General features: G+C 30.0%; 7 protein-coding genes across 9 annotated transcripts; 2 read left to right on the forward strand and 5 right to left on the reverse strand.

Moving 5' to 3' along the window:
• Positions 1–308: 308 nt before the first annotated feature.
• Positions 309–5,529, reverse strand: LOC139994059 (VWFA and cache domain-containing protein 1). Its single transcript, XM_072016348.1, has 8 exons — positions 4,582–5,529; positions 4,152–4,517; positions 3,903–4,079; positions 3,362–3,831; positions 3,101–3,302; positions 2,770–3,016; positions 1,667–2,700; positions 309–1,590 (listed from the first exon to the last, which is right to left on the reverse strand). The coding sequence occupies exons 1-8, from the start codon at positions 5,054–5,056 to the stop codon at positions 1,058–1,060; spliced, it is 3,504 nt and encodes a 1,167-aa protein (XP_071872449.1). The 5' UTR covers positions 5,057–5,529; the 3' UTR covers positions 309–1,057.
• Positions 5,530–5,974: 445 nt separating this feature from the next.
• Positions 5,975–9,104, forward strand: LOC139994076 (transmembrane protein 64). 2 transcript variants are annotated; one of them, XM_072016381.1, is made up of 4 exons: positions 5,975–6,222; positions 6,763–7,355; positions 7,436–7,597; positions 7,679–9,104. In XM_072016381.1, exons 2-4 carry the CDS (start codon positions 6,825–6,827, stop codon positions 7,841–7,843), a joined length of 858 nt encoding a protein of 285 aa, XP_071872482.1. In that variant the 5' UTR covers positions 5,975–6,222; positions 6,763–6,824; the 3' UTR covers positions 7,844–9,104. The 2 variants fall into 2 exon arrangements, with proteins under 2 accessions (XP_071872482.1, XP_071872481.1); XM_072016380.1 differs by having other exon boundaries at positions 5,975–6,210.
• On the reverse strand, positions 8,684–11,117 carry LOC139994067 (alanine--glyoxylate aminotransferase 2, mitochondrial). The gene is made up of 7 exons (XM_072016359.1): positions 11,054–11,117; positions 10,790–10,974; positions 10,385–10,700; positions 10,062–10,265; positions 9,669–9,983; positions 9,299–9,550; positions 8,684–9,228 (listed from the first exon to the last, which is right to left on the reverse strand). Exons 1-7 carry the CDS (start codon positions 11,087–11,089, stop codon positions 9,112–9,114), a joined length of 1,425 nt encoding a protein of 474 aa, XP_071872460.1. The 5' UTR covers positions 11,090–11,117; the 3' UTR covers positions 8,684–9,111.
• Positions 11,118–11,827: 710 nt separating this feature from the next.
• Ecsit (evolutionarily conserved signaling intermediate in Toll pathway, mitochondrial) lies at positions 11,828–13,504 on the reverse strand. The gene is made up of 2 exons (XM_072016363.1): positions 12,314–13,504; positions 11,828–12,241 (listed from the first exon to the last, which is right to left on the reverse strand). Exons 1-2 carry the CDS (start codon positions 13,179–13,181, stop codon positions 11,952–11,954), a joined length of 1,158 nt encoding a protein of 385 aa, XP_071872464.1. The 5' UTR covers positions 13,182–13,504; the 3' UTR covers positions 11,828–11,951.
• A 383-nt stretch (positions 13,505–13,887) lies between these two features.
• Positions 13,888–17,383, forward strand: Chpf (Chondroitin polymerizing factor). 2 transcript variants are annotated; one of them, XM_072016351.1, is made up of 6 exons: positions 13,888–15,190; positions 15,264–15,571; positions 15,645–16,235; positions 16,309–16,584; positions 16,651–16,834; positions 16,908–17,383. In XM_072016351.1, exons 1-6 carry the CDS (start codon positions 14,521–14,523, stop codon positions 17,216–17,218), a joined length of 2,340 nt encoding a protein of 779 aa, XP_071872452.1. In that variant the 5' UTR covers positions 13,888–14,520; the 3' UTR covers positions 17,219–17,383. The 2 variants fall into 2 exon arrangements, with proteins under 2 accessions (XP_071872452.1, XP_071872454.1); XM_072016353.1 differs by having other exon boundaries at positions 13,888–15,166.
• Positions 17,318–21,331, reverse strand: Eaf (ELL-associated factor). Its single transcript, XM_072016379.1, has 6 exons — positions 21,145–21,331; positions 20,666–21,038; positions 20,265–20,496; positions 19,759–19,992; positions 18,231–18,523; positions 17,318–18,133 (listed from the first exon to the last, which is right to left on the reverse strand). Exons 2-6 carry the CDS (start codon positions 20,814–20,816, stop codon positions 18,039–18,041), a joined length of 1,005 nt encoding a protein of 334 aa, XP_071872480.1. The 5' UTR covers positions 20,817–21,038; positions 21,145–21,331; the 3' UTR covers positions 17,318–18,038.
• A 534-nt stretch (positions 21,332–21,865) lies between these two features.
• Positions 21,866–24,953, reverse strand: LOC139994494 (uncharacterized). Its single transcript, XM_072017205.1, has 3 exons — positions 24,731–24,953; positions 23,538–24,136; positions 21,866–22,399 (listed from the first exon to the last, which is right to left on the reverse strand). The coding sequence occupies exons 2-3, from the start codon at positions 23,695–23,697 to the stop codon at positions 21,948–21,950; spliced, it is 612 nt and encodes a 203-aa protein (XP_071873306.1). The 5' UTR covers positions 23,698–24,136; positions 24,731–24,953; the 3' UTR covers positions 21,866–21,947.
• Between the last annotated feature and the right edge of the window lie 228 nt (positions 24,954–25,181).

Here is a 25,181-nt window from a genome sequence, read left to right on the forward strand (position 1 = left end):
GATAATTTTTGTATTTTTACTTATCATAATAATAAAATTACATTTTTTTAACAGCAATTATATACTTTAATAATTAAAATACTGATCAACATGTAAAGTACTCAAAAACTAACTGTTCTACATTTACAAGTTATAAAAATAGTAAAACCTGCGTTTATAATAAACTATGTGTATTGGCAAGATCAAGTGATAAGTAGTCAGTCACGTATATACGTATAAAATGTAAATATCTAAGAGACTATCTCTTAGCTATAAAAGTTTGTTTCACTATGCGTAAAAAGGTCACTGTACACTTTTTCCAAAAGTACTATCATGTATAAAAATGTATATATATTTTATGCTTACGCGAATTTATATCTACCAATAAATTCTATTAAAAATCTTAAACTACGTGGCTTACATTACACAGTACGTAAATAGCTAATTTGTGATGTTGTTTTCTAAAAAATGTATACAATGAAAACGAACTATGGAGTAAGATATCTTGCTATTACATTAAGATATACATATATCTGTTATGTGTATCAATTTTAATAGATCAAGACACCTCAGTTACATAGTTCGTTTCCGATTTATATAAAAAATATATGATTATTTTAAGTAATATTCGAACACATTTACATTTGCTGCATTATTCTTAACTATAGAAACGAAAAAGAAAAGAAAAAAAAACAGTATCATTGCTAGTTGTGATAACAGTCAATAATCATATCCAATTTCATTATTGAATTAAGTATGATTTATCTGAATGAAATAATATTATTACTAATTTAAAATAATACTAATAGACATGCACGTCTATATATCACTATATAACTTGTATAATCTTAATATTTATAAAAAGAACTTATAAAAAATCATAAACTCTTTTCAAAATTAACCCTTATTACTCCTTTGGAGTAGAATGCTGGCTTGCATTTATCAGTTGGAGATATAAGGGTTGAGGTGTGTTTTTTACATTATGTTTTATAACATTGATTTCAATCAAACGAAGTTTTACCGTTTTCAAGGAACAATACCTGAATAAAAATTTCCAGGTTATTGTTTGTTATAGATGTTAACAAAAATTTGCTTCCATATTACAATGAACCGTGACTGGCGCTAAAACATGATAAGGGGACCCTAAATTTGTTGTTGGAGAGGGAAGACAAGTGGATTGTCTTTTCAGATCGGGTTCAGTATTACTACCAACTACTAATAACGGTTCAGCAAATGTTTGTTGTTCAGAATCGTCGTGAGGTGTCATTGTACTATATCCATGATCACTATCACCACCGGGTGGTTTTCTATAATTTGTGGAAACCTTATATGGCGAAATGGGCGCTATGCCATCCCTTATCAGAGAATCTAAATTGTTTTTTGTTTGCTCTAACTCCATAGGTTCTGCATCACCCTCTAAATGCGTCATACGTAGCATATCGGGTGATGTATGTATATGTAAACACTGATGTTCTACACCAGACTGAACAGATCGAAGTCTATAACAAAATAAAAATATCCCTAGTATCAAAAGAAATGCTAGTATTCCACCAGCTACAGGCCCAACTGATGGCCAGTCGCGTACTGCAATTTCTTCTGTTGACTGAGAATCTGAAAGGAATTATATTTTGTAAGAGAAAAAAATATGCAAAATTATATATTAAAAATACATTTAAACAGTACTTACTATACGTGCCATCACTAAGTGGCATAAAAAGTCCAAGAATACCTCTAAAACATACGGACATATCACTACAGAATGGTGCTTGCAATGGCGTTTCTCCATCATTGTCTATATGACACCATTGGCAACCTACAATTCCGAGACACTCATTTTCTCCTTTGAATATCTTACAATCAATGGACGGACACGTTTTCAAATTCGTAGATTGTATCCAGGACATCTGCGAATTCCCTCCTTGTTCGTACGGTACCGGACAGGATTCGAGGTTCATTTCATTTGTAGTATACTCTGCACAATTAGAGTAATATAATGCGCATTCACAAGGACATTCGCATTCGGTTTGTTCCATTCTTTTGCAATTTAAACATGAGTGATCCATAGTACTGCATGGGCAAAATGCTCTTAATAAATTACAAGTCACATTAACTACTCCTAAAAATACATTAGTTCCTGGTACAGCTGCTACTTGGTATTTGACGCAATGTTCGCCGTGAACTATGTTTGTAAGAACCTCATCAAGTGAAGTATTAAACTGGTAATACCTTTGTACAGTACCATCTAAGTAATTTGCACAAGCTTTTTTTTTAACGAAAAGCTCGTGATTTAATATATCATTTGCAACCAATAATTCCTTGTGAGTCAAATGTTGCTGCTCGATTTTACCAGTTGGTTCTAATAGTGCTGGATGTGAGACTAAATATCCTTTATCATCCATTAGGAAACATTTCACCGTCGAATTATTACAAAATGGGAACATTTCTTTCAGAAGTCTTGAAATAAAGCCTAATGCTACATCCATAGATACAACTGCAATAGCATCATCCTTTGTAGTTGATTCCGAATTACGATGAACCGTGTGACTTAGAGTAACAACATATCCAGAACTACCAACACCCAAATATGGAGGTGTGAAAACTAATTTTCCAGAATGCTCCAGTGCTTTTCCATACCACATTCTTCTCTTAGGATCAAAACCCGAATCGAGCATAATTCCTGGATATATCTCTAATACGCCACTTACGACTCCAACGATATATCTATAACAAAATTAAATAAAAATTCTAATTCTTTTAAAATCTCGTTCCATGTAATAGTATAAAATGTACCTTCTTATTATAAATTTATTTAAAGCGCTTTCTATATGCCTGCCTTTAAAGTATCCCAATATTTGAGTCAACATAGCTACGTCTGGTCTGACAGATTGATATAAACCAGGATTAGCTAGTAATCCTGTTAAGTCCTTTAGATATGCCATGTAACTCTGCATTGTTACAACAGTTCCAGTTTCTAATAATTTAAGTTGCTCTATTGGAGACTGGAAACACCATGGAGAAAGATAGACCACTCCTGTTGCTAAATCATAAATACATATATTCTTTCATACAAATGCTAGATAAGTTTTTTATTTTTTCAAATTATTAAAATTCATTAGCTTACACAAGGACAAAAGCTTGTTGTGATAAGTACATAGAATGCTTTTATCGGCAATACTATGCATTAAAAGATCGAGACGATGATGTAAAATATTCATTGACAATGTCGGTACTAATTTTGCGACAGGTAATACGCTTTCATTAGTTGCCGATACTAAGCATACTATTAAATCCGTGTACGTCAAATGTTTCCACCGATACCACTTCTGAAATGTAAAAACTAAATCAATATGAGTTTTACGTATATTTATATATGCCGATGTACCTTTCTCCCTAATTGTGTTTTCACGTTTATAACACCCTCATATTCCTCGATCATTGTTCTTACAGTTTCAAAATTAATATTTTCAATGTGATGTAAATTAACTTTGAGGGGTTGATCTAGCATCGTTTCCATTCGTGGGAAATCTTTGTGAATCCAAACTATACCCTTATTATCAAACAGTATAGCATATGCATGCATACCAGCATTAAAATATGTTATATCATCAAGGAAATTTCGTAATTTAATATCTAAAGATATTAATGCTTTATTTGTAATGTGCCCAATAGACAATGTCATTGTTTTACTATATAAATCAAAGTATGGATCAGATAAATAATAATCTTTCTTATGTTCCTCAGAACATTTTAAATCAGAAAACAGTTTTGATACTTCAAAACCGAGTATATTTTGTGTTGGGAGAGTTAGAATGCTATCATTGTAATCCTTAGTGTTTGAATGTGATTCTTGATCTATAAAAAAGCAATTACGTTAATAATATATTACAAACAATTCATGCACGTAATTACATAATTAAACTCACCTGAAAGAATTAATATTGTTCTTATATAGCCACTTACTTTCTCTGCAGAAATCATGTTTCTTATCTTTTTTATGTGTGAAGTGGGTTTAAGTGTATTGGTCAAATGTATAAACACTACTTCACCTTTTACATTCTGTAATAGCTTATTAAGATCAAATTCAATTGTGTCATTTGTTTCTAAAATTGGGACAAAAAATTTCTATAAATAATGATAAATAGAAAATATGACAGATAAAAAGATAATTGTACCTATTCTTGTTAAACTATGAATATAACGTGCTAATTGAAACTTATTAACATCTGTAGCTTTTAATAAACCATCTTTGCAATGAATGGAAGTATTAGTAGAGAGGCCAATAACATTAACATAATCTGTGTGAGATAACATGTCAATTATTGTCTCTGCAGTTATTTGAGCTAGAGTAAGATCTCCTTCAGACATAAATACAGCGTGCTCAATCAATAACAGCACATTTTTTTTTGGACAATACTGAGACAATAAAAGAGGCCCAATATTATGTCCTGCATTAGATGGACCACACATGGTGACTGGATACATAAAAGGCAACAAATGTAAGTTTTTCCATTCTTGATTTTTTAGATGAAGTGCCAATTCTAAAATACATAAAATCACATTAGATTGGAATTTACAAGCTCTAAATGAACTTATCTTACATACTTTGTGCAATTTGTGAGCAAAAATCAGCCAATCCATTTGATAACAATTCTAGTCCATTCATCGATTCAAAATAATCAAACTGATTTTCGTTCTTTGCCAAAATAGGTTCTATGATATTATAGCTCTGCTTCAAAAGCTTTGCATAGGATAATAGCTTGTTGTTTAATTTATCCACTAATAAGCTCAGTCTCATGTTCAAGCTACTCGAGACATTCATGAACTCCATTTCACCGAGCATTCTTTGGAACGGCTTCAAACCGAGTTCGGCATCAGTGATAGACCGAAACTCGTTCGACAGTCGAACTACGATATCTCGTAAACAGGTTCCATTAAGCGGTTCCGCGTTTACTTGCTTCCGTAGGGTCTTTCCAAATTGACATTTTGGATTTACGCTGGTACTTTCATCGGCTGAACTATGCACGTTTACAAGCACTGTTACTAGAAATCCTAACTGTAATATCCTCTTGACAATCATTCTGTCAAATTATAAAATTCGATATCACATAGAAAACTAGAATGCACTGTGTGTCGGTGACATCGATACCTTGGAATTTACTTAAAATTGTGGATTGGTATTAGTAATCACAGTATTCAATCAACAATAATTAATTCGAGCAAATGAACGTATGAACGACCATCCTGTTTTTCAGCTTACACCTGTTAGCTTGTAACCTGCAAAAATTCGTTATGCCGCCATAACGACGCGGCCACCGCAAACAAGGTTGACAAGTGCGCAACTGGAAATATTACTTTCTTAGCCCTATCACTTTCTAAATGAAATCTAATCGATCTGTCCTTAGTGTTATATGAATATATCTTGTGGTTTTAGAAGCCTGGGATTAATTCTTTCTTCTATGTTCTACTTCATGATTTTCTTCGTTTTTACACTTCGTAAATAAAACCGTACTTGAACTACGAGTAATTTTCGAGAAAATGCACTATATAATATAAATCATATATATTTACAATACAAAATGTATATAATAAAAATACTTATTATATGTGTATTTTGTATTACAACTTAAATTAATATATCATATAATGTATTAATTTATATAGTATGATATAATATGTAATTAAGAAAAAAGCTGAAATTTTACACAATAAAAGATTCAAATAATACATCGAAAACAGAGTTATCGAATTTGAATAAAAATTGTGATTTAAATAATACCCGTTAATAGTTAATGATCAAAGTTTTAACATTTCAAATTTTAATATAAATTTTCTTCAAATATAACTATAATTTTATAGATACCACATCTATATCCTGAACAATATTTTTATTAAAAATATGTTTTTAAATATGATATTTAGAATTTTGTTAATTTAAATATTAGATAATAGAATTGTTATGGGAATTTCTTTGATAAATCTGCGTGGTATTGGAAAATGAAATGTTCCTGCTTTCACACCATCAGAGTGCTTGACGTAAACGAAAATCATAAACGGATTTCAATTATGTTCTACGAGTTTATGTTATTTATCTTTTTATCACAAAACTGTTATATTTTTCGATAAGAATGATAACGGATGAACGAAAAATCGAAAATAAAACATAATATTGTTAATATCTGATGATAATAGGAAAAGTATAGAAAATTGCGATTTACGAAATTGTTTATTATGGTAGGTGGTGAGGTAAAAATAAATATTATTACGTGTTATTTTTTATTTGCATACTTTTCTACGAATTTATGATTACAGTAATTTAAGACAATAATGTAGAGTTATTTCTGTTGTACCAGAAAGTTTTTTTCCCGTATTATGCGTGCTTCTGAGGAAATTAGTTTTTATGTAAACAATATAAAAATATTTAATAAATACAAAATTGAATAGTTCTCTGTAGCCTTATTTATAATTATGGTACTATAATGATCACCACATTACAATCAAACATTTGTGTTTTATCCATAAATTATTTGAAGTACATATTTAAGTATCATAAAATTTATAAAAAAATTGTTGCATAAATGATTTATATATATAACATAAATAACAATACATATATTTAAGGCAAATGAGCTGATATGTTTCTTTCTAATACTATCAAATATATTACCTTTTAATATAATATATATTTTAATGGTATATTACTGAATATTATTAATCTAATATTAAACTGATAAGAAGCAAATGTGTTATATGTATCTAACATATCATTTGACATTTTTCAAACAGGTCATAGCAAAAGAATTGAATGATTTTTTCCTTATTCATAATGAGGAATAGACATATTGGACATGGATATAATTAATATAGAAGATGTGGAAACTGGTGTTCGTCCATCTAAGAACTCTACTTCGATACAGTGTAACTGTATCCACTCAAATTCAGTGTGCTACATTGTAGTAACAATTGCCACCCTGGCACTTTTGGGTGCAATTGTTTTTATCTGCAGAGACTATATTAAAGTGTTGCTTTATTGGATTGAACATCAGAACATATGGATTGTTACTGTAATATTCATTGCATTGTTCACAGTGGTCTCATTCCCTATTGTAATCGGTTATTTATTCCTTATCATTGCTAGTGGTTATTTATTTGGCATATTAAGGGGCATTGTCATGGTGGTTTTGTCTGCCAATTTAGGAATAGCTATAGCACATGTTACCCTTAGTGCATTATCATCTAAATTACCTATTGGAGCTCTTTTACAAAATGATACTGCAAGAGCTATTCTCAGAGTTATATCTGGACCACAAGCTTTCAAGGTTGTGTTATTTGCAAGATTAACTCCCATACCTTTCGGTCTACAAAATACCATTTTTGCGGTATGTACTTTCTGATTAATATTTAACAATATAGGTAAAAAGCATGTTAAAAACTGTTAACAATATACACAAATATTTAGGTAAGCAATATGGGTGGTATTCGATACCACATAGCTAGTGCATTAGGTCTATTACCTGCTCAAATCATCAATATTTACCTGGGCAGTAGTTTAAGATCTATGCAAGATGTCCTTGAAGATAGATCAACAGCAGCAACTGGTTACATTGTTTTCTGTTTCCAAGTATATTTTTAGTATAAAAAAATTAAGATTCAATTTTTTATGATATTGAAAGTGCAAATAATTTTTCCATTTTAATTTCAGATTCTAATAGGTATTTCACTGATGGTATATGTTGTACAAAAAGCACGTAGGGAACTTCAACTGGCATTATTAGAAGCTGATCTTGCCTCAATGGCTGAAACCTCTCATTACCTTCTTGATACATTACCAGACTCTAAAATCGTTCTAACAAATCTGATTGCATAAAAATTGGAAATTTTATTTTTTAATTAGATGCCTACATATTTCATATTTAACACTATTTTATTCACTTTGTTATGGACTAGTTAATGAAAGAATGTTTAGTAGATTGGAGAAATTCAATTTACTATTCATTAATAACAGAGTTATACATGCATCTTTTCCACATAATATTACTCTGAAAGTACTGAATATTTTGTGATACAAGCAACAGTATAATGAATAATTGCTTTATTAATACTTCAGTGAGCATTTTTAGACAATAACAAGGACAAATAGAGTATCATGTTAATATTACATTTTTCTATTTATTTATTTTTTTTCTCGCAAAAAAACAGATTTTGTGCCAAATCTTATTTTTTACATATTTGAAATCCCCATATATTGTTGTCTTCACATATTTAGAAAATTTGATTGCATTTACATCTGTTGATATGCAATAATTTTTATGTAATGTTGGCAGCTTTACATTTACTTTGGATAGTATTTTTGCATAATATAAAATGTCTTCCAAAACATGTATTAATTTGAATTTTACATGAAAGAACATATTGAGAAACTGATTAGAAAGAAAGGATTATAGAAGAAAAATGTACAATCAAACAAGTATATGAAACATAGAGATTTTGAAGTATTAAGATCGAAAGCAATAACTTATTTAATTCGTACAAGTTGCTTTATTTACTCGTATATGTGATTTGAAGTATTTAACTTCCGTAATTTACATGTAACATATAGAAAACTGCATTTTGCATGAAAATAACAGGGAACATACAAATAACATTTAAATGCTATATGACGAATTATCAAGTAAATTTGATGCGCATTTTATTTTTCGAAGACTGACTGTTTAATAATTGAAGCTGCAGATAAAGATGTTGATTATAATTTCTGTCGCCCTTTTATTATATGTATGGATGAATATTACGATTCTTTTCAAACTGAATTTAAACATCTGCTTTTAGTATATACTATAGTTTTAATTCAGATATCTATCAGCCACACAGCGTTTGCGAATGTTCACGATAGGTAGATACTCGAACGCGTTAGATACGTACCCGAGTGTACTTCATTAAGGGACAAATGAAGGAAACAAATATTTGTATATAATTATTAATTTTCACTGTTCATGCTTATCGTAAGTGACCATGTACAGAATAAACTTAAACACAATCAATTTGCATGAATAATATGTAAGAACTACATATGTTGTACAAATGTAACATACATAATTATATCAAATAAAAGGAGCTGAATTCACGTATTACATTCGTTTATCCTTTAATCTGCTTATATTTTTCTTGGTGTATTTCTAATGTTCTCTTAATAACTGCAAAAGTAAAATCAGCATCCATTTTCGTTACACATAAAGGTGGCTTTATTCGCAGCACCTATGTACATTGAACATCATAAATATTCATATATTAAATTTTATAAATATTTAATCATCAATCACCTTACATTTGCATGTAACCCTCCTTTACCAACAAGAACACCCATATTTTTGATATTCTCGAAAATCTCGAGCATGTATTCCGTTTGTAACGGCTTTTTCGTTTCGGAGTTCGAAATTAATTCAATTCCAATCATTAATCCCTTTCCTCTAACATCACCAACGATATTGGGAAATTCTAATAACAAAGTACTCAAGCGATTGATCAAATGTGTCCCGACTGTATATGCATTTTGTTGAAGATCTTCTTCTTTTATAATCTAAATTATTTTAATTCATCGTTATATATTATAATTAATTGATAATTGTAATAATTAAAAAAATTATACAGTAATTTTGGAAACACGTAAAAAAATATATAGAGTGAAATATATTTACATCTAATACCGTTGATCCTACGGCGCAGGCAAGTGGATTTCCTCCGAACGTGTTAAAGTGCAATGCTGAATTCAAACTTTCGGAAATCTCAGTACTTGTCACTACAGCTCCAAGAGGAAATCCGTTTCCTATTCCCTTTGCTAAAGTTACTATATCCGGTTCCACATCGTGGTTCTCAAAACCCCAAAAATGTTCTCCCGTCCTACCGAAACCAGTCTGAACTTCATCTGCTATACAAAGACCACCCTTTTCATGGATATAATTATATATTTTCTGAAGGAAATATTTGGGATATTGAACTGCACCTCCTATTCCCTAAAAGTTGCACAACCTTTGTAATTAGTAATTGCCAATAATTATAAATAGAAAAATTGAGAGTGAAGGACAGAATACCTGTATACTTTCAGCTACAAACGCTGCGACACTGTGCGTATTTGCCAAACTAAAACGAAATGATTCATCGAATTTCTGAAAATATTTTTCAGAAGCTACACATTCTTCATCTCCACAATCACATTCCCTTCCTATCACTTGTACAGGCGAATCTCTACATTTTGATCCACCCCAATTACCTTTGTATACATCTGGATATACCGCCTGAAATGGTTACACATTGATTATAGAATCATCTATTTCCGGTTCAGGCATTCAAATCAAAGTTCCAATAATAATCTCGTAAGGAATTTGTATACGAAAACTAATTGGATTTCGCTTACATGTAAATAGCCAGGTGGTTGTGCAACGAATGGAAATTTCCATGTACTCATGGCTGTAGATGCTGAGGTTCCATAAGTTGCACCATGATATCCATTTTTTAGCGATACGATATTCTGGTTGCGCGTGTAGATCCTAGCCATTAAGAACGCCAATTCGTTTGCTTCCGATCCGCTATTTGTTAGATATACGACTCTCAGTTTGTTTGAAAATTTAGTTGTTAACTTGGTTACATATTCATATAAATGGGTATGCATATAAACGGAAGATACGTGGTTCAATTTAGACGCTTGTTCAGATATAGCAGCTGTTATTTTTCTGGAAAATATGCATCACTTAATTTCTTATATTTATGAATCTTTTTTTAATTGCATTTTTTATTAGTTTCTATTTTATGTTGTTCTTACGGATGAGAGTGACCAACAGACACAGTAGCAACCCCACCGAACATATCCAAATATCGTTTTCCACGATGGTCCCACAACCACTGCCCACGACCTTCGTGTATTAATAGTGGTTCTTTGTAAAATTGCTTCAAAGAAGGAGATATGATCGATTCGTATGCCTTTTTAATTTCTTTATAATTTGTAATCTGTTTCATAAGCAAATGTAATTTTTATGTATTTGTATTATGGAAAAAATAATTTCAACGTGCAAACCAAAGATCTCACCTTGTGGGTAAAAGGTATGTATTCGCAATCAGGCATTTTTGAAACGAAATTTCTGGTTTGTATAGTAAACCCTAAGATAATAATGATATGTTATTCATCTTTCGTGATTTAAAAAATTCGTCGGTTGAAAAGCAATTACTACATCGCGAAAATTTAAACTCGTATAGCACATTTGAATATAATGAAAGATTTCTTCGGCGATAAAATAATTCAATACTTAATAAATTAATTGAATTGAAATTTAATAAATAAAAAGATACTTACATTTTAAGTTTATAAAAGATGATAAATTAACAGTAGTTGTGATGACTTGAACACACTTATTTATTAACATATTGCTACAAACTTTATTTTATAATTACCAGAGTATGAATTCTATTTTATACTTTTGGAGGAAATTAACAACATAATTTAATTTCTATCTTTATTAAATTGTATTAAAAATATTTATCTTTATTTACACGAATTTCCTATTGTATGTTTGAACTGTTTGAAAATCGAACACTCACTACGATTATTACGAATGTTACTCGATTATGTATGCATGAATTTAAAAGTTAAGCAAATTTATTTTCATATAAACATTCGTGTATAAAGTATGTATGAGGCACGTTCAGTTCTGTGTGTATGCAAAAGGTCAAAATATTTTAAGAATATTGATAGGTGAGAGTGTTCCATTGTGAATACATATTTGTAATGGATAACCGCGCTGAAATATTACTTTCAATTAAAAATGAATTTGTATTACTTCAATTTATATCCGCAAAACTATGCTAAGTTTAAGAAAGCATAATCTTTTATTATACATTTTGAAGAAAACTTGTATTAAAAATTATATAGTTGTTATTGTACAAACATGTTTATTTACAGTTTGAATTTCTTTATACAAACTAATAAACTATTTTTCTGTTGCATCTACATTCTCAGATATTTGTTTTACATCAGGTTTTTTATCATCTTTGACGCATAATTGTTCATTTGTAATTGATTTTAATTTAAATGTTACTGGTACTTTTTCTAAAATCGGATTTGTTTTTTGTAAGCATCTTATCCATGATAATAGGGAATCTTTAGAAGATGTACCTGTAGCACACATTGCATAATATACACCATCTTCCTGTTCATGAATAGTAACTGGTATTTTAAAGTTATGCTTTTCCCAAAATGGAATTTTCAATTTAGTTAGATCTGAAAATGAAACAATAATTAGTACTTTTATTATTTAATATGAAATATACGAGATTCTTTATTTCCTTTTACCATCATACTCTCCATAAATGATGTCCCTTTTTAGTACCTCTCCTTTTAATACAAAATAATCTATATAATATTTATCAATCCAAACTGCAAAGGGACCTTCAACAGTTAATGATTTATCAGTTGGTTGTACAGCAAGAAGTTCTTGTTGTGATTTACTCATGGTAGATACAATCCATGTATCGTCAATTGCATCAGGTACATCCTTTGTTCTATATATAGTAACATCAGCTTGTACATCTGCGCTCGATATTTTTGCTAATGCAAATTGGGCAAGTACTTTTACATCTGTTGGTATAGGTTCAGGTAGTGGCCAAGGGTTTAGTTGAGAAAATTTTGGTAACCAATAAAACATGCTGCAACATTTTTTCATAACTAAACCATTTATACCAAAAGTATCTACAATCATTTTGTGCATTTCATAATCAGGTATTATAAAATTACTTTCCATTTTGTTAAGTATTAATAGAGCTGTATCCTGATGTTTTGGATAATGATAATTCATAAGTTGAAATTTATTTTCTGGTACGTATCTTCCTTTTGGAAATATATCAAATAATGCCTTGTAAGTTTCTAAGTCTTTATTTACATTAAATTCATCCATATATTTTAAAGCAGTTGTTATGAATTGTAATTGTGCTTTTCTAGCACGGTCATCCCTTTTATATATACGTATAATTTCCAAAAAAGTTTTTTTTTCTTTTACTTGCACGTTAAAACGATAAGGTGTAATGTCACTATCGGGATTATCTTCATTATATAAAATTTTATTGTTATGAAAATTGTTAACGATTGTCAGTTGTACACTTGCATGTTTTTTAATTATCTGTGATTTATTTAATGAGATGATTATACTTCTTAATATACTCATACTATTAGAGAAAATTTTATAACTTTTAATTTAAATACAATTCATTAATATACAATTAAATATAAATATACGTCGTCAATGATTTCTCTGTATAACCTCCTCTTGAGAATTAATCAATTTTGTAATACAGATATACAAATATACAAATAACATTCTATATAAGTTGGTACTTTTACAAATTTTAGTAATAATTTATCAGTCAGTATTTAATAATGGTGCAATTTTATTACAATATTTTTTAATAATACATATCTATTGAATAAAAAAGAATGAGTGCCATTTGATGAAAGATTTAGCAAGTTAATATATAGTACCACCAGCTAGTATTTATTATCAAAGAAAGAATGAGAGCTTATGGTTCCGCGTGTGTACGGACTAATGCTGCCCTCAGCGGCCAAATACTGAAGATGTTCCACTCTAGCATATACAAGAACCTGCAAAGTTTACAATGTGCCCAGTTCGTTTCCACACTGGCATATATAAGAATCTATTTAGTTCCACCATAAACGAGGTATACTGTAATAAACTCTTGTAGCGTGAAACCATAGCGACCATATCACGTTTATGATGGAATTAAATAGGTCTTGTATATGTCATATGTATATGTATATATAGAGTGGAACACCTTCAGCACTTAGCCACTGGGGAGAGTATTAGCCCGGGAACACCGGACTATAATTGTAAGCACTCTCGTTTTCTCTCTGCTATTATCTATCCACACTCCAGTGAAATCTTTTAACCATAGTTTGACCAGAGAAGAAATTTCCTCTCTAGTTTAACATTCTTATAGAAGAAATTGATTGCAAAATTTGTTGAGAACCACTGTTATAAATGTAATAGACAAATAATTATATGTGTGGTATTTAATATAATGGAGGATAAATGTTTCAAATTTCAAATTATTGTCATATGACATTATATGTCATTTATCATTAAGGAACAAACGAGTTAAAACCAGTGATATTTAAAAATTACTACGCAAGTAGTAGAATATTTTCAATGAATGATAAACCTGTATTCTTTCAATCTTATTTAATAAATATAATAAGTAAATAATTAAAAACACATACACACAGTATTTTTGCAATAAATTAACGCTGTAGCTGATGAATAATATACTAATAGGAAATTATTAAACTTTGCATAACTGCATACTGTGTTGCAGGTTATTAAAGATAATGAATATATATCTTTATATTTAATGCTCCAATGTAAAGGATGATCGCTCATAAGATTGAATATAACATAAAATCTGTAATATAAAAGAAAATGATTTTTGCGCAATAAATGTTGATATATTCTTGCATGTATATAGTGTATAACCAAAAATTATCAAAAAATGAATCCTGTGCTAAAAATATTTTTAACCCATTGTTGGGCAAATATACATTTAATAATTGGGATTAGCATGGGTCTAAGTTTCAGTATGATGTTAATACCAGTTAATATAGATAATTCTAATGAGAATACAGAGTATTCAATGCATTATTTAAATTATCAAGATGACTTGGATGAATATGAACCAAAAATAAATATTAACAGCAAACCTCAACAGGCACAAAAAGTTTCTAAAGCATTAGTACGTCCAAGATATTATTCCACAGAACTTGGAATCAGAGAGAAATTATTCATTGGAGTGATAACAAGTCAACAATACCTATATAGTAGAGACATAGCAATTAATAAAACTATTGCACACATTGTGGACAAAGTACGATATTTCATTTCTATACCTGAAGGAACAAAGCCTAATGTTACTCTTCCTGGTATAGTTGGATTTACAGATACCAGAAGCATTTTGAAACCATTCCATACTATGAAATATATAATTGATAATTATTTGGAAAGTTATGATTACTATTTCTTAATCAAAGATGTAAGCTACATCAATGTTAAAAAATTAGTAAAATTCGTTACCAAGATTAGTGTAAGTCAAAATGTTCATGTGGGGGTTCTTGGAGACATTCCAACTTATTGTTCCTTGGGTAAACTTAGCATGTTTAAATATTGTTTGTTCATTTATTCACATGTTATAGTTTTTTTCCTTTAATATTTCACTAATAAGTTCTTGCTAATTTTCAGATTCTGGAATCCTTCTGAGCAATTCGATAATACAAGAATTAAAGAACAATTTGGATTGGTGTGTAAAAAATGCTTATTCTGATTCGGATGATGTCAATTTTGGGCGATGTATTGTTCATTCCACCTCGACACCTTGTTCTAATCACATACAAGGTCAGAAATTTCGGCATACCAAATTGAAACCAACATTTTTATTTGAGATGAATCTGAAGGAATTGGTTAGAAACAAAGAATTTCTAAGTTCACTTGTAATATATCCAATATATGACCACCTTCTTGCCTACAAATTGAACACTTATTTTGCAGCAGTGAGTGTGTTGAATGTATTAAAAATTAATTCAGTTGTAATCTACATTTTATACAAATTTTTAATGATTTTAGACAAAGTCCGTGGAAATTCAAGAAAAGATTTCCAATATTCGGAAATCGATTTTAAATATGGCAATTTTAGGGCCTCCACAAGAACGCAATGTTTCATGGCCAATCGGTAATCAACCAGGAAATAAAGCTGTTGGTCGTTTTGATATTTTACGATGGTCATATTTTAATCAAACTCACATATTTCTAAATACTGATTTTTCAACTGTACAAGAATTGAAAACCAATGCTAAATTTGACATAGATCGAACGATTAATATTACAGCTTCTAGTATAATCGCTGATTATCAATATACATTCAAATTTAATAAATTATTGAATGGATATCAAAGGTTTGATGCATCTCGAGGAATGAATTACATATTAGACTTGGAGTTTACCAATGTTAATACTGGTAAAATATTGAGGAAGAGGATTGAAGTGTGCAAGCCGCTTGGAAAAGTTGAGATCTTGCCTGTTCCGTACGTAACAGAAAACACGAGGATAAATATAATACTAACCATAAATCCATCAAAGAAACGGGATGCACTGAACTTTTTAGAGCACTATGCTATAGACTGTATGGAAAAGAAGTACAAAACCTTTCTTATGATGGTTAATATTTCTTTTGAGTTAATTTTTTAAGATCTCTTTTATGTATTTTTTAATTTTGTTTATTTATATGTAGGTCCTTTTATATAATTTTGACTCTGCATCTAAAGGAAGGGCAGATATATACTATGAGATTAAACAATATGCACTATCATTGGCTGATAAATATAAGAAACAACAGTCAAAAATTACCTGGCTTTCTGTACGCTTACCGAATATTGTAACGTCCATTGAAACAAATCATTTGCTGAACATAGCTGTTACAGATTTATGTATAAGAAAATTTTCACCCGAAAGTTTAATACTTCTCGTCGAAACTGGAATACAATTTCGACTAGATTATTTAAATAGGGTATGTGTATTATTAGTACTAACAAAAATCTTGTATATACAAATTAATTAAAAATTTAATATTTAGATCCGTATGAATACCATAAACCAATATCAAGTATTCAGTCCAATTCCTTTCATGGAATACCATCCTGATATAGCTCATATGAATGATATAAAACAAGTTGACACGGATATTAATCGCAATCATGGAAGATACGACGAATATAATTTCAATAATATCGCCTTTTATGTTAGAGACTATAACAACAGTATGTATATTTTTCTATTTATATGTATATTTTTGTATTATTAATTTCATATAATATATTACATTTTTTGCAGTGAGAAAAACCACTGAGGCTAGCATTCCAATAATACACTCCGATCGAGATATTTCATCGATGCTAAATCTTTCACAGAATATTCCTGATACTTCTTTATACGAAATGTTTGTTTCTTTCAGTAACCTACATATTTTACGCGCAATAGAACCGGCTCTCAAAGTAAGGTATAAAAATGTTGATTGCTTTAATACAACTGATAATATCAGCAATTTCTGTAAACAGTCGAAGAATCATCATTTAGGTCGACGTAGTCAACTTGCTAGATTAATACTAGACTATGAAACTTATAAGATTAGTTTACCAAGATAAATTGTAAGGGAAGTGTATTACTAAATAATACTACTATTTTGTTTGATGTAAAGGATATTAAAATGTTTTACGTGTTATGCATGTACATATATAATAAAATTCATATTATAATGAATACTTTATTAAATTTATATATTTTATTTAAATAAATAAGTTTGTAAATAATACAGGAGTTCGATTCTTTTGTTTTTCGTAACGCATCACATAATTTTATATTTATAAAGAGGTTGTAAGAGAAAATCAATAAGATGTGCTATGTATGACATTTAGATATTTACAACTATTTTAAAAAACACAAATAATCAAATTGAAAACTATAGAATCGAAAAAAATAGCCAGTTTCATAAAAATTACATAAAATATTTTGGCAAGATTTCTACCTTTAAATTATATAAGAAAGTAAAGATCATATAATTACACTAAATATTAGTCAGTAGTAATTGTACAATCCCTAATACCTTATAAATAAACGTACATATGTTACCATTTGTATTCATTACATTCTTTTCATATATTTACTGCACAAGAAGCAAAAGTTTTTTGTTTCATATATACCATAACTTATTGTAATACATACTACATATGTGGAGTATGCTGTCAGACTCGCTAGACACATACCCTGTGTATGATATGGAATACAATTGAATTTTTCTATTTTTTTTTTAATCCTTCAATATATTACAGCAAATAAAGCGTTGTAAAAATAGAGAATTTTTTTGGCAGAAAAGACCGTTAGGAAATCTTCCATTGTCCTTGGAAAATATTCCGATAGAAACGCGTTTATCAATATAAATATAATTTGAACATATATTACCTTTAATCACTCAGATTCTGATTCTGATAATTGTAAGTCATCACTTAGGAGATTATTTGGCATAAGAAGTGGAGGAGATGAAGTTGTACTGTTTACATCTCCTAAAAAGAAATATGTACAATATAAAATAGATCAAAAAAGAAAATTTGCTTATATTCAAAAAGAAAGCTTGTAAAAATAATCATATTGAAAGCATACCATTAACTTCTGTTGAAGCTGGAACATCTTCAGTGTCTGAGTCACTATCTTCTGAACTGTCTGAACTTGAACTACTTGAAGTACTATCACTCAAAGCACCTTCTTCATTATCCATAATGACAGAAGCTTTCATATTGGATTGAGTATTAGTTATGGATGATGACCTTGAAGGTGCAGTAGAATTGACAGTCGGGAATGTTCCAGATGATGTTAAAGGGCAGTCATCATTATCAGAACCAATCATTGGTAAGCTGGCTAAAGTAGATGGTGCCACTGAAGATTGCACTGGTGAACTAAAGTTCCGTGTTTTTAATAAGATTACAACAAAATCTGAATATATTACTGTAACATTACTACATAATCAAGCTTTCAAAAACTTATTTTACATTCTTTAACACATTGACTGCCACGCATGTTTTCAATGAAATCTCCTTCAGGCCACGCGAGCCGCAATACCAAGCGTTCTCTGCTAGGTACTCTCATCGATATTTTAGTAATGCGAGTCACTCAAATGGTGGTCTCAAGAATGATCTCTTGCTTCGTTTGTTCGCAATATTAAAACCACTAGCTATTGTTGAATATAATGAAGAAAAGTGTGGTATAGATTATTCCGACCAAATGGTTTCTTATGCCACTACAATTAGAAAAGGAATCAAATGGTACCGAAAACTTGGCATTCAATTCCTTCTGGGAATTTCTGTTGTAAACGCTTTGACGGTTTACAAAATTACAACAAGGATATCTGGCGGCACTCGACATCAAAATACCACCATTCGATACTAACTAGTGTCGGACGACGGCAGCGCAGTGGTTAACGCCTTAGGTTACGAACATATTCGAACCCGGGTTCAAATCCCGGCAACAAGAGTCCAATTTTTATTCCGCGGCATCAAAAATGAGAAGAAAAATGCAGCAGTACCCCAGCAGCGACATCGGCGACCCGTAGCAGAGCCTGTCTCACCAAACACACCAGCAATTACAACTATCACGGCCTATTCACCTCAGATATAAATATTAGAATATTTAGAGAATTATTAGCTGCAGAATTAATCAGAGTTGTCTAAAAATACAAAAAATCCTTGTCTTCGTCGGAGTCAGCATAATATCGCCGTTCGGAAAAATGATTCGGAAGAAGTATTAGACGCACATGTAAACTATGTTATGCAAATAAAAGACGTCGAATGGACCGAATAAAGACACGAAAGAATTTTAAAGAAAACAACAACTTATTGTCCGAATTGTCCCGACCAACCTCAGCTATGTATAGAATGTTTTAAAGTTTTACATTCTAAATAATTTCTTTAATAAACCCTTTTCAATAGTTTTTAATAATTCAATAGTTTTTTATTATTTCCTCTGGAATATCTTTTCAAATACCTACGACGATCCTTCGCAAGTAGTCAAATAAGCGCCACCCGAATACGGGTGTCGTGGCATTCAACGTGTTAAGAAGCATCACAAATTTCATTTTTTTCATCAAAATTGATATTTATATTTCTACTAGAAAATATAAAAAAACGTTTTATACCTATTAGTAGAGGTAGAAGGTGGACTTTTGCTATGATATGGTGATACTCTAAGAGGACTATATTGTTTTGGATGTAACTGAACGCTAGGTTCCCTTTTCTTCCCACTTATAACCTTTGTTCTTCCAGTTGCCCTACCGTGTGTAGGGCTCTTTTTGTTTTCTACTGGAGTTATAGGTCTATTGCTACTATTTCCGCCAGAAACTCCTAAATGTATCTGAGACTTTGGTTCTGTTCTAAAAGATGATATAAAACGTTATGATCTAATATATTAGTTTGTCCAAAAAGTATCTTTCTTTTACATACAAGTCTTTTACAACGATGCATCTTTATACAAACATGAAACCTAATCTGTCGAATGTTGTGATCTTTATTTTGATAGAACAAAATGGATCATACGTAATTTGATAAAATAATATAAAACAGAAAATGTTGTGCATCCATTGTTTCCTTATAAAACGAAAGAAACTTTTTGGATGACCTAGTATCTCATAAAAAAGTTACATACCGAGTTTTTTTCACTTGAATATTTGCTGTTAATTTTTCTAGTGTAATTTCACCTGTAACATTATCTATTATCAAAACACATTCTTTGTGATAAGGTTTCTGAGAGCCCTTGAAAACGGTGTGTGGAATTCCAGCACCATCTAAATGTGGAACAGTAACTGTCATCATGTTGTTTGTTCCAACATCGACTCTTGCCACCTTGGAAACATCAACACTTGCTGGTTTAAAATCATCTGAATAAAAAAACGCGTTAATGTTTCTATTATTAGCTACAAATCAATTATATTTTCAATATTATTAACCACTGATATTTCTTGCAGTATGTAAAAACATGAAACAAAATTATAGTCAAAATATTTATGAATATGTAGATTATAAATGAAAAAAAATGTGTTGACTAACATTTCAAAGTGTGAAAGGCCGTTGATCTGTTACTGGTAAAAGTTGATCCCAGTTTGAGTTCTCGAATCTCAGGACCTAGACCAAGCCGCTCTGTCATGTCGCGGCCGATACCTTGGAAGTTTGTTTCCGGAACAGATGCGACTGATTTCATTGGGTACAATTTTATTAATTTCTCTTTCGATGATATGAATAAAACAAATGCTAAAGGCACACGGAATTTACGGCCGACTGAGATTAACTATTGTACGTTTTATTCGTTATCCTGTCAAAATATGGCAGAGACGCGCATTTGCATTTCAGTTCGGTAACAGCTGCGTAAACTCTTGCTTCGTTTTATACTGTTACGATTAATTTGCTTGCACGTTCGTTCCTTCTGTCATTTGTAAGTAAAATAATTATCATTACAAATCCGAACAATTCATATGGTAGAGAAAAATCAAGCGAAAATATCACAACTCACTACAATACGATTCACTGACCTAGTTCGTTTGAGTATCTGAGTTCATCAATATCCACATCTACTGCATTAATTTATTTAATAATTACTAAAACACGTGTTACACCGTTGATTTCGAATTCTCGAATTCGAAGACTTGAATTCTTAACAGCAGCATTGTAGCAAAGATTTACAGAATCAACTGAAAATTAACTTTCCACTGTATTATAGGAATTTAAGTATTATCATAGAATCTATATTAAATATAGATAGGCTACAAACTAAAATATCTAACGGATGTGACGTATGAAAGGAGAAGCATTGTGATATCGGCATTTTATTAACATTTTTTGAGAATGTATAAAATTTAAAGAATTTTAAGCAAACCATATGTCTTTTAAAATATTTTATTCAGGAATAAAATTTGTTACTAACATTACAAATTTACATATGCTTTATTAATACTAGTAACTTTACAATATTCCTATACCACGATCATAAACTTCTACTATATGCAAGGGATGTGAAGCATTTTCGGGGAGCATTAATTTGAGCATAAATCCGCAAAATTGTATGAAATTCAAAATTCAAATATCAATTTAATTTTTGTTTCTACTGTTGATTGCGCTTATGCGACTACAACCAATCATCAATGCGGCCTCAAAGTATCATGTTTTCCGCTCCCCGCTCATCATTCGTTCGCCTAGGGATATTTTGTAATTTTAGGGAATTTACCGCATCGCACAATATGAATCCAAAAGGGGTAGATATAAATGTTTATTTATTTTCAGATATATATATATATAATACAAAAAGTAATATTATACATTCAATAAAATATATTATTTATACTTCATTTAAAGTGAAAACCATGAAAATTTCCACAAAACAGAGAGAATATTGAGCCAAATCAGTACTTGGAATATCATAATAATAAGAAAATTCATCAATAAAAAATCTTTCGAATATATAGGAAATAATTAAACTAATAACATTGTAATTACTATTTCTCAAACCGACCAACATAATCATTAGCAATTGAAGAGTAATAATAATATTCATGAATAACTGATGCCTTCGTATTTGGTTTTCTTTTCGCCTTGGTTGTAGATGAGAAAATATTGGCAAAATACTCACAGAAAATACTGTGAGCCAAACTCTTTCACGAATCCCATATCCTTGTAAGATACCAGCAGTGAATAATGCCAATGATATAACATCAACGATCATAGAGTACCAATTGTAGAAGATCCTTAAATACTTTGCTACACTGGTTGCTGATGTAAGAAATGGAGCTCCTGGAAACAATATTGCTAAAGATAATATGCTCTATAACACACATACATATTATGAGTGCTGCTATTCACTATGTTTTATAGCGTGAATTAGTTGTTTTTCTAGATCTAATGTTTTTAGAACTATTATGAAAAAGTCAAATTTTCTGACTGTTTACCTACGTTCATATCAGTTTCCAGAAGTTTAGAGGAAAAGACAAAAAAGATGTGAAAAGTAACAATTTTTAATTTTTGAATATGATATATAAATGAATAATCAATAATTTTGTTACAGATATAAAAGTAAATGCACAGTTGGAACTTGTGAGAAATAATGTAATTAATGGATACTTTTAGCTCTTAACAAAAATAAAAATTTCATTATCTATTTCATTTTCTACTTAATGAAATTTCTATGAAACAATTAATATTTAGATAATATTGTATATTTCAAAGCAAAACTAATTGATAATCACTATTTGAATTAGAGAATAGAAGTTTGTTATAAATGAGAAAAAGTTTAAATTTTATCCATATTATTTATACTTCTTTAAATCGTTACAAAAATTTATATAATATTAGGATGAAAGCTATAGTACATAATTGAATTTCATTATTATGTAAGTAATAAATGTAGAAAAACAGAAAAAACGCTATTTATAATACTGTAATGAGCAAAATTAAGAAATTACAAGCATGCAAAACATAAATAAAGTTATTATCTATCTACCATACTAATTCTCATAATGTTCAACTACATACATACTTATGCAAATTATGTGGCAACTAAATAAAAGGATATATTATAGGATATCATGTATCTATTATAGGATGACATTTTTTGGGATCACTTTTTATGTTTTACATTTTGCTTAAAAACAAGTGCATTGAATTATGTTATTATTTCCCACCTGTTCCAACAAAGTTGAAATTTTGATAAAATGATAAACTGAGAGTACTGTTTCTTCTTTTGGAGCTTTACACTTAAAAATTAAGTACAATACCCTTATGTAGTTTCATACCAACTAATCCTCTGCATGACCCCCACTAACATATAAGACGTACTTTTAGGGGGCCCTGTACAGATAACACTGCTTTAAAAATATACTAGGCAAATATCAAGATGCAAAATATAGGCAATTATCAGAAGATACATTCTTACCAAACCTGAGTACTCCCAGTATGGAGTGTGAAAGTAGAATTTGAAAGGCATGAAATGACCAGGTGCTTGTTTTATCATACTTATTACTGAAAGTTCTCATGCAAGCAACTGTCACGAAGAATTTCGCTAAATGTGCTAAGATGCTGCTTGGACAGATCATGGCTACCTTTTATCCACAGACACTGTACTTTTTGGCTTAATTAATTTAAGATCGCGTAATACGTTAAAGTTGACAAAAACTTCCATGCGATCACAATTAAAATACGTCGTTACGAACAAGTATCTTTACGTTTTATTGACAAGGTGAACACTAATTCTTTTACAATTTGTTTGATATTTGAGTGAGGTATGGTTATGTATTCTTGGATCTGTAATGATCAAACTTTATCTTTTAACGACTGATCTACATTCTACATTACGCGAGTTATATTTATGTTTCTGAATTTGCTCAACTTTATTAAAACACAATCCTCGGCATAGATAGCAGCACGAACATCGTATTCTCTTTAGATAGCTCAATATACATGCGTACATATATGTAGATATCTTGTTTGTGTCTCCAAATGATTTTGCCACATATTTTAATTATCACAATACATCTGAAATTTAATAGATTCAGTACATTTAATTTAATAATTTAATTAGAAATTTGGATTGACTAGAAATTCGTCTTTTCAAATATTCTATTCAATTTTCGATATAAAATCTATGCAAAAATATGGTTGAAAATTGATGACTCTATCCTTGAGGGTTGATAAAGAAAGGTATCATACTCGTAACTCATGAAAGTATTAATATAATGACATTTAAGCTTATATATATATGTATATTTTCACAATTTACAAATGACATATAAGAACATTATGTACATTTTATATATAACGTGAATAAAAAATGAGGATCATAAATATGATTAGAGGAATATCAGTGCAAATAGCTATAATTATACTTGTGTATGAAAGGAAGTATCAAGGATTGAATTGGCAAGCAACTGTTGGCGTTAAATCAAGAAGTTTTTTAAGCAAATGCAAAGAAAGAGGTTTTTGCGCAAAAAAAGAAAGAGGAAGGATATGATAGAGGTCAACGTCTTTCCTTCGTTCAGAACGACAATATGACTAATAAGAATGAGTACATCACTGATATGTGTTGTCACTTCTACTAAAAATTTTGCAGCAGTACTGCAGTATTTTTACCCTTGACAACTTGTCGTGTAATCGCGCTAAACGTTCGTGCGCGGACGACGTGAAATCATTACACTACCCTAAACCTTATGCGAACTTCATACTATTGAAAATTTTAATTTTATTGTTTATACCAATGATTTAAAAATAAGGTTTTTTTAATGAATCGCAAAGATGTAATGCATTTGATCCACATTTTTTAATTTTTTAACATTCCAAATGAGAAACATTGATTTCGTATGCAATATATTTTTGTGTATGAGTGAACAAAATCATCCAAATATATTTCCTTAATTTATTAAATTTCTTATTTTTTCATTTCTTATAAATCTCTTATATATCCCGTAAAAGTACACGATAATGATTAAAAATTATATTTATAAATTATAACTGTTAATATTTAACTTTAAACGGTACATACTTCATTTATGAATCCCTAGCTATTATTAAGTAAGTGCTGCCA

This window comes from Bombus fervidus, chromosome 14, assembly GCF_041682495.2.
Source record: "Bombus fervidus isolate BK054 chromosome 14, iyBomFerv1, whole genome shotgun sequence".
In the NCBI taxonomy this organism is placed as follows: domain Eukaryota; kingdom Metazoa; phylum Arthropoda; class Insecta; order Hymenoptera; family Apidae; genus Bombus; species Bombus fervidus.

Bases quoted from the DNA above. Each gene is read 5' to 3' on its own strand.
- LOC139994059 (XM_072016348.1), bottom strand. From the start codon at position 5,056: ATGATTGTCAAGAGGATATTACAGTTAGGATTTCTAGTAACAGTGCTT. The intron at 4,080-4,151 runs GTACAATTATCT...TCCCAATTTTAG, and splicing joins TCATAGTTTAACAAGAATAG to AAACAAATGACACAATTGAA. The intron at 3,017-3,100 runs GTAAGCTAATGA...TTTATGATTTAG, and splicing joins CAACAAGCTTTTGTCCTTGT to CAACAGGAGTGGTCTATCTT.
- LOC139994076 (XM_072016381.1), top strand. From the start codon at position 6,825: ATGGATATAATTAATATAGAAGATGTGGAAACTGGTGTTCGTCCATCT. The intron at 7,356-7,435 runs GTATGTACTTTC...ACAAATATTTAG, and splicing joins TACAAAATACCATTTTTGCG to GTAAGCAATATGGGTGGTAT. The intron at 7,598-7,678 runs GTATATTTTTAG...TTTTAATTTCAG, and splicing joins ACATTGTTTTCTGTTTCCAA to ATTCTAATAGGTATTTCACT.
- LOC139994067 (XM_072016359.1), bottom strand. From the start codon at position 11,089: ATGCCTGATTGCGAATACATACCTTTTACCCACAAG. The intron at 10,975-11,053 runs GTGAGATCTTTG...CTTATGAAACAG, and splicing joins ACATACCTTTTACCCACAAG to ATTACAAATTATAAAGAAAT. The intron at 9,229-9,298 runs GTAAGGTGATTG...CAATGTACATAG, and splicing joins AAGGAGGGTTACATGCAAAT to GTGCTGCGAATAAAGCCACC.
- Ecsit (XM_072016363.1), bottom strand. From the start codon at position 13,181: ATGAGTATATTAAGAAGTATAATCATCTCATTAAATAAATCACAGATA. The intron at 12,242-12,313 runs GTAAAAGGAAAT...TTTCATTTTCAG, and splicing joins CATTTATGGAGAGTATGATG to ATCTAACTAAATTGAAAATT.
- Chpf (XM_072016351.1), top strand. From the start codon at position 14,521: ATGAATCCTGTGCTAAAAATATTTTTAACCCATTGTTGGGCAAATATA. The intron at 16,236-16,308 runs GTTAATATTTCT...ATTTATATGTAG, and splicing joins ACAAAACCTTTCTTATGATG to GTCCTTTTATATAATTTTGA. The intron at 16,585-16,650 runs GTATGTGTATTA...TTTAATATTTAG, and splicing joins GACTAGATTATTTAAATAGG to ATCCGTATGAATACCATAAA.
- Eaf (XM_072016379.1), bottom strand. From the start codon at position 20,816: ATGAAATCAGTCGCATCTGTTCCGGAAACAAACTTCCAAGGTATCGGC. The intron at 19,993-20,264 runs GTATGTAACTTT...ATCATCTTTTAG, and splicing joins ATTCAAGTGAAAAAAACTCG to AACAGAACCAAAGTCTCAGA. The intron at 18,134-18,230 runs GTATGCTTTCAA...ATTTCTTTTTAG, and splicing joins AGCTTCAACAGAAGTTAATG to GAGATGTAAACAGTACAACT.
- LOC139994494 (XM_072017205.1), bottom strand. From the start codon at position 23,697: ATGATCTGTCCAAGCAGCATCTTAGCACATTTAGCGAAATTCTTCGTG. The intron at 22,400-23,537 runs GTAAGAATGTAT...TATTGTTTCCAG, and splicing joins ACTGGGAGTACTCAGGTTTG to GAGCTCCATTTCTTACATCA.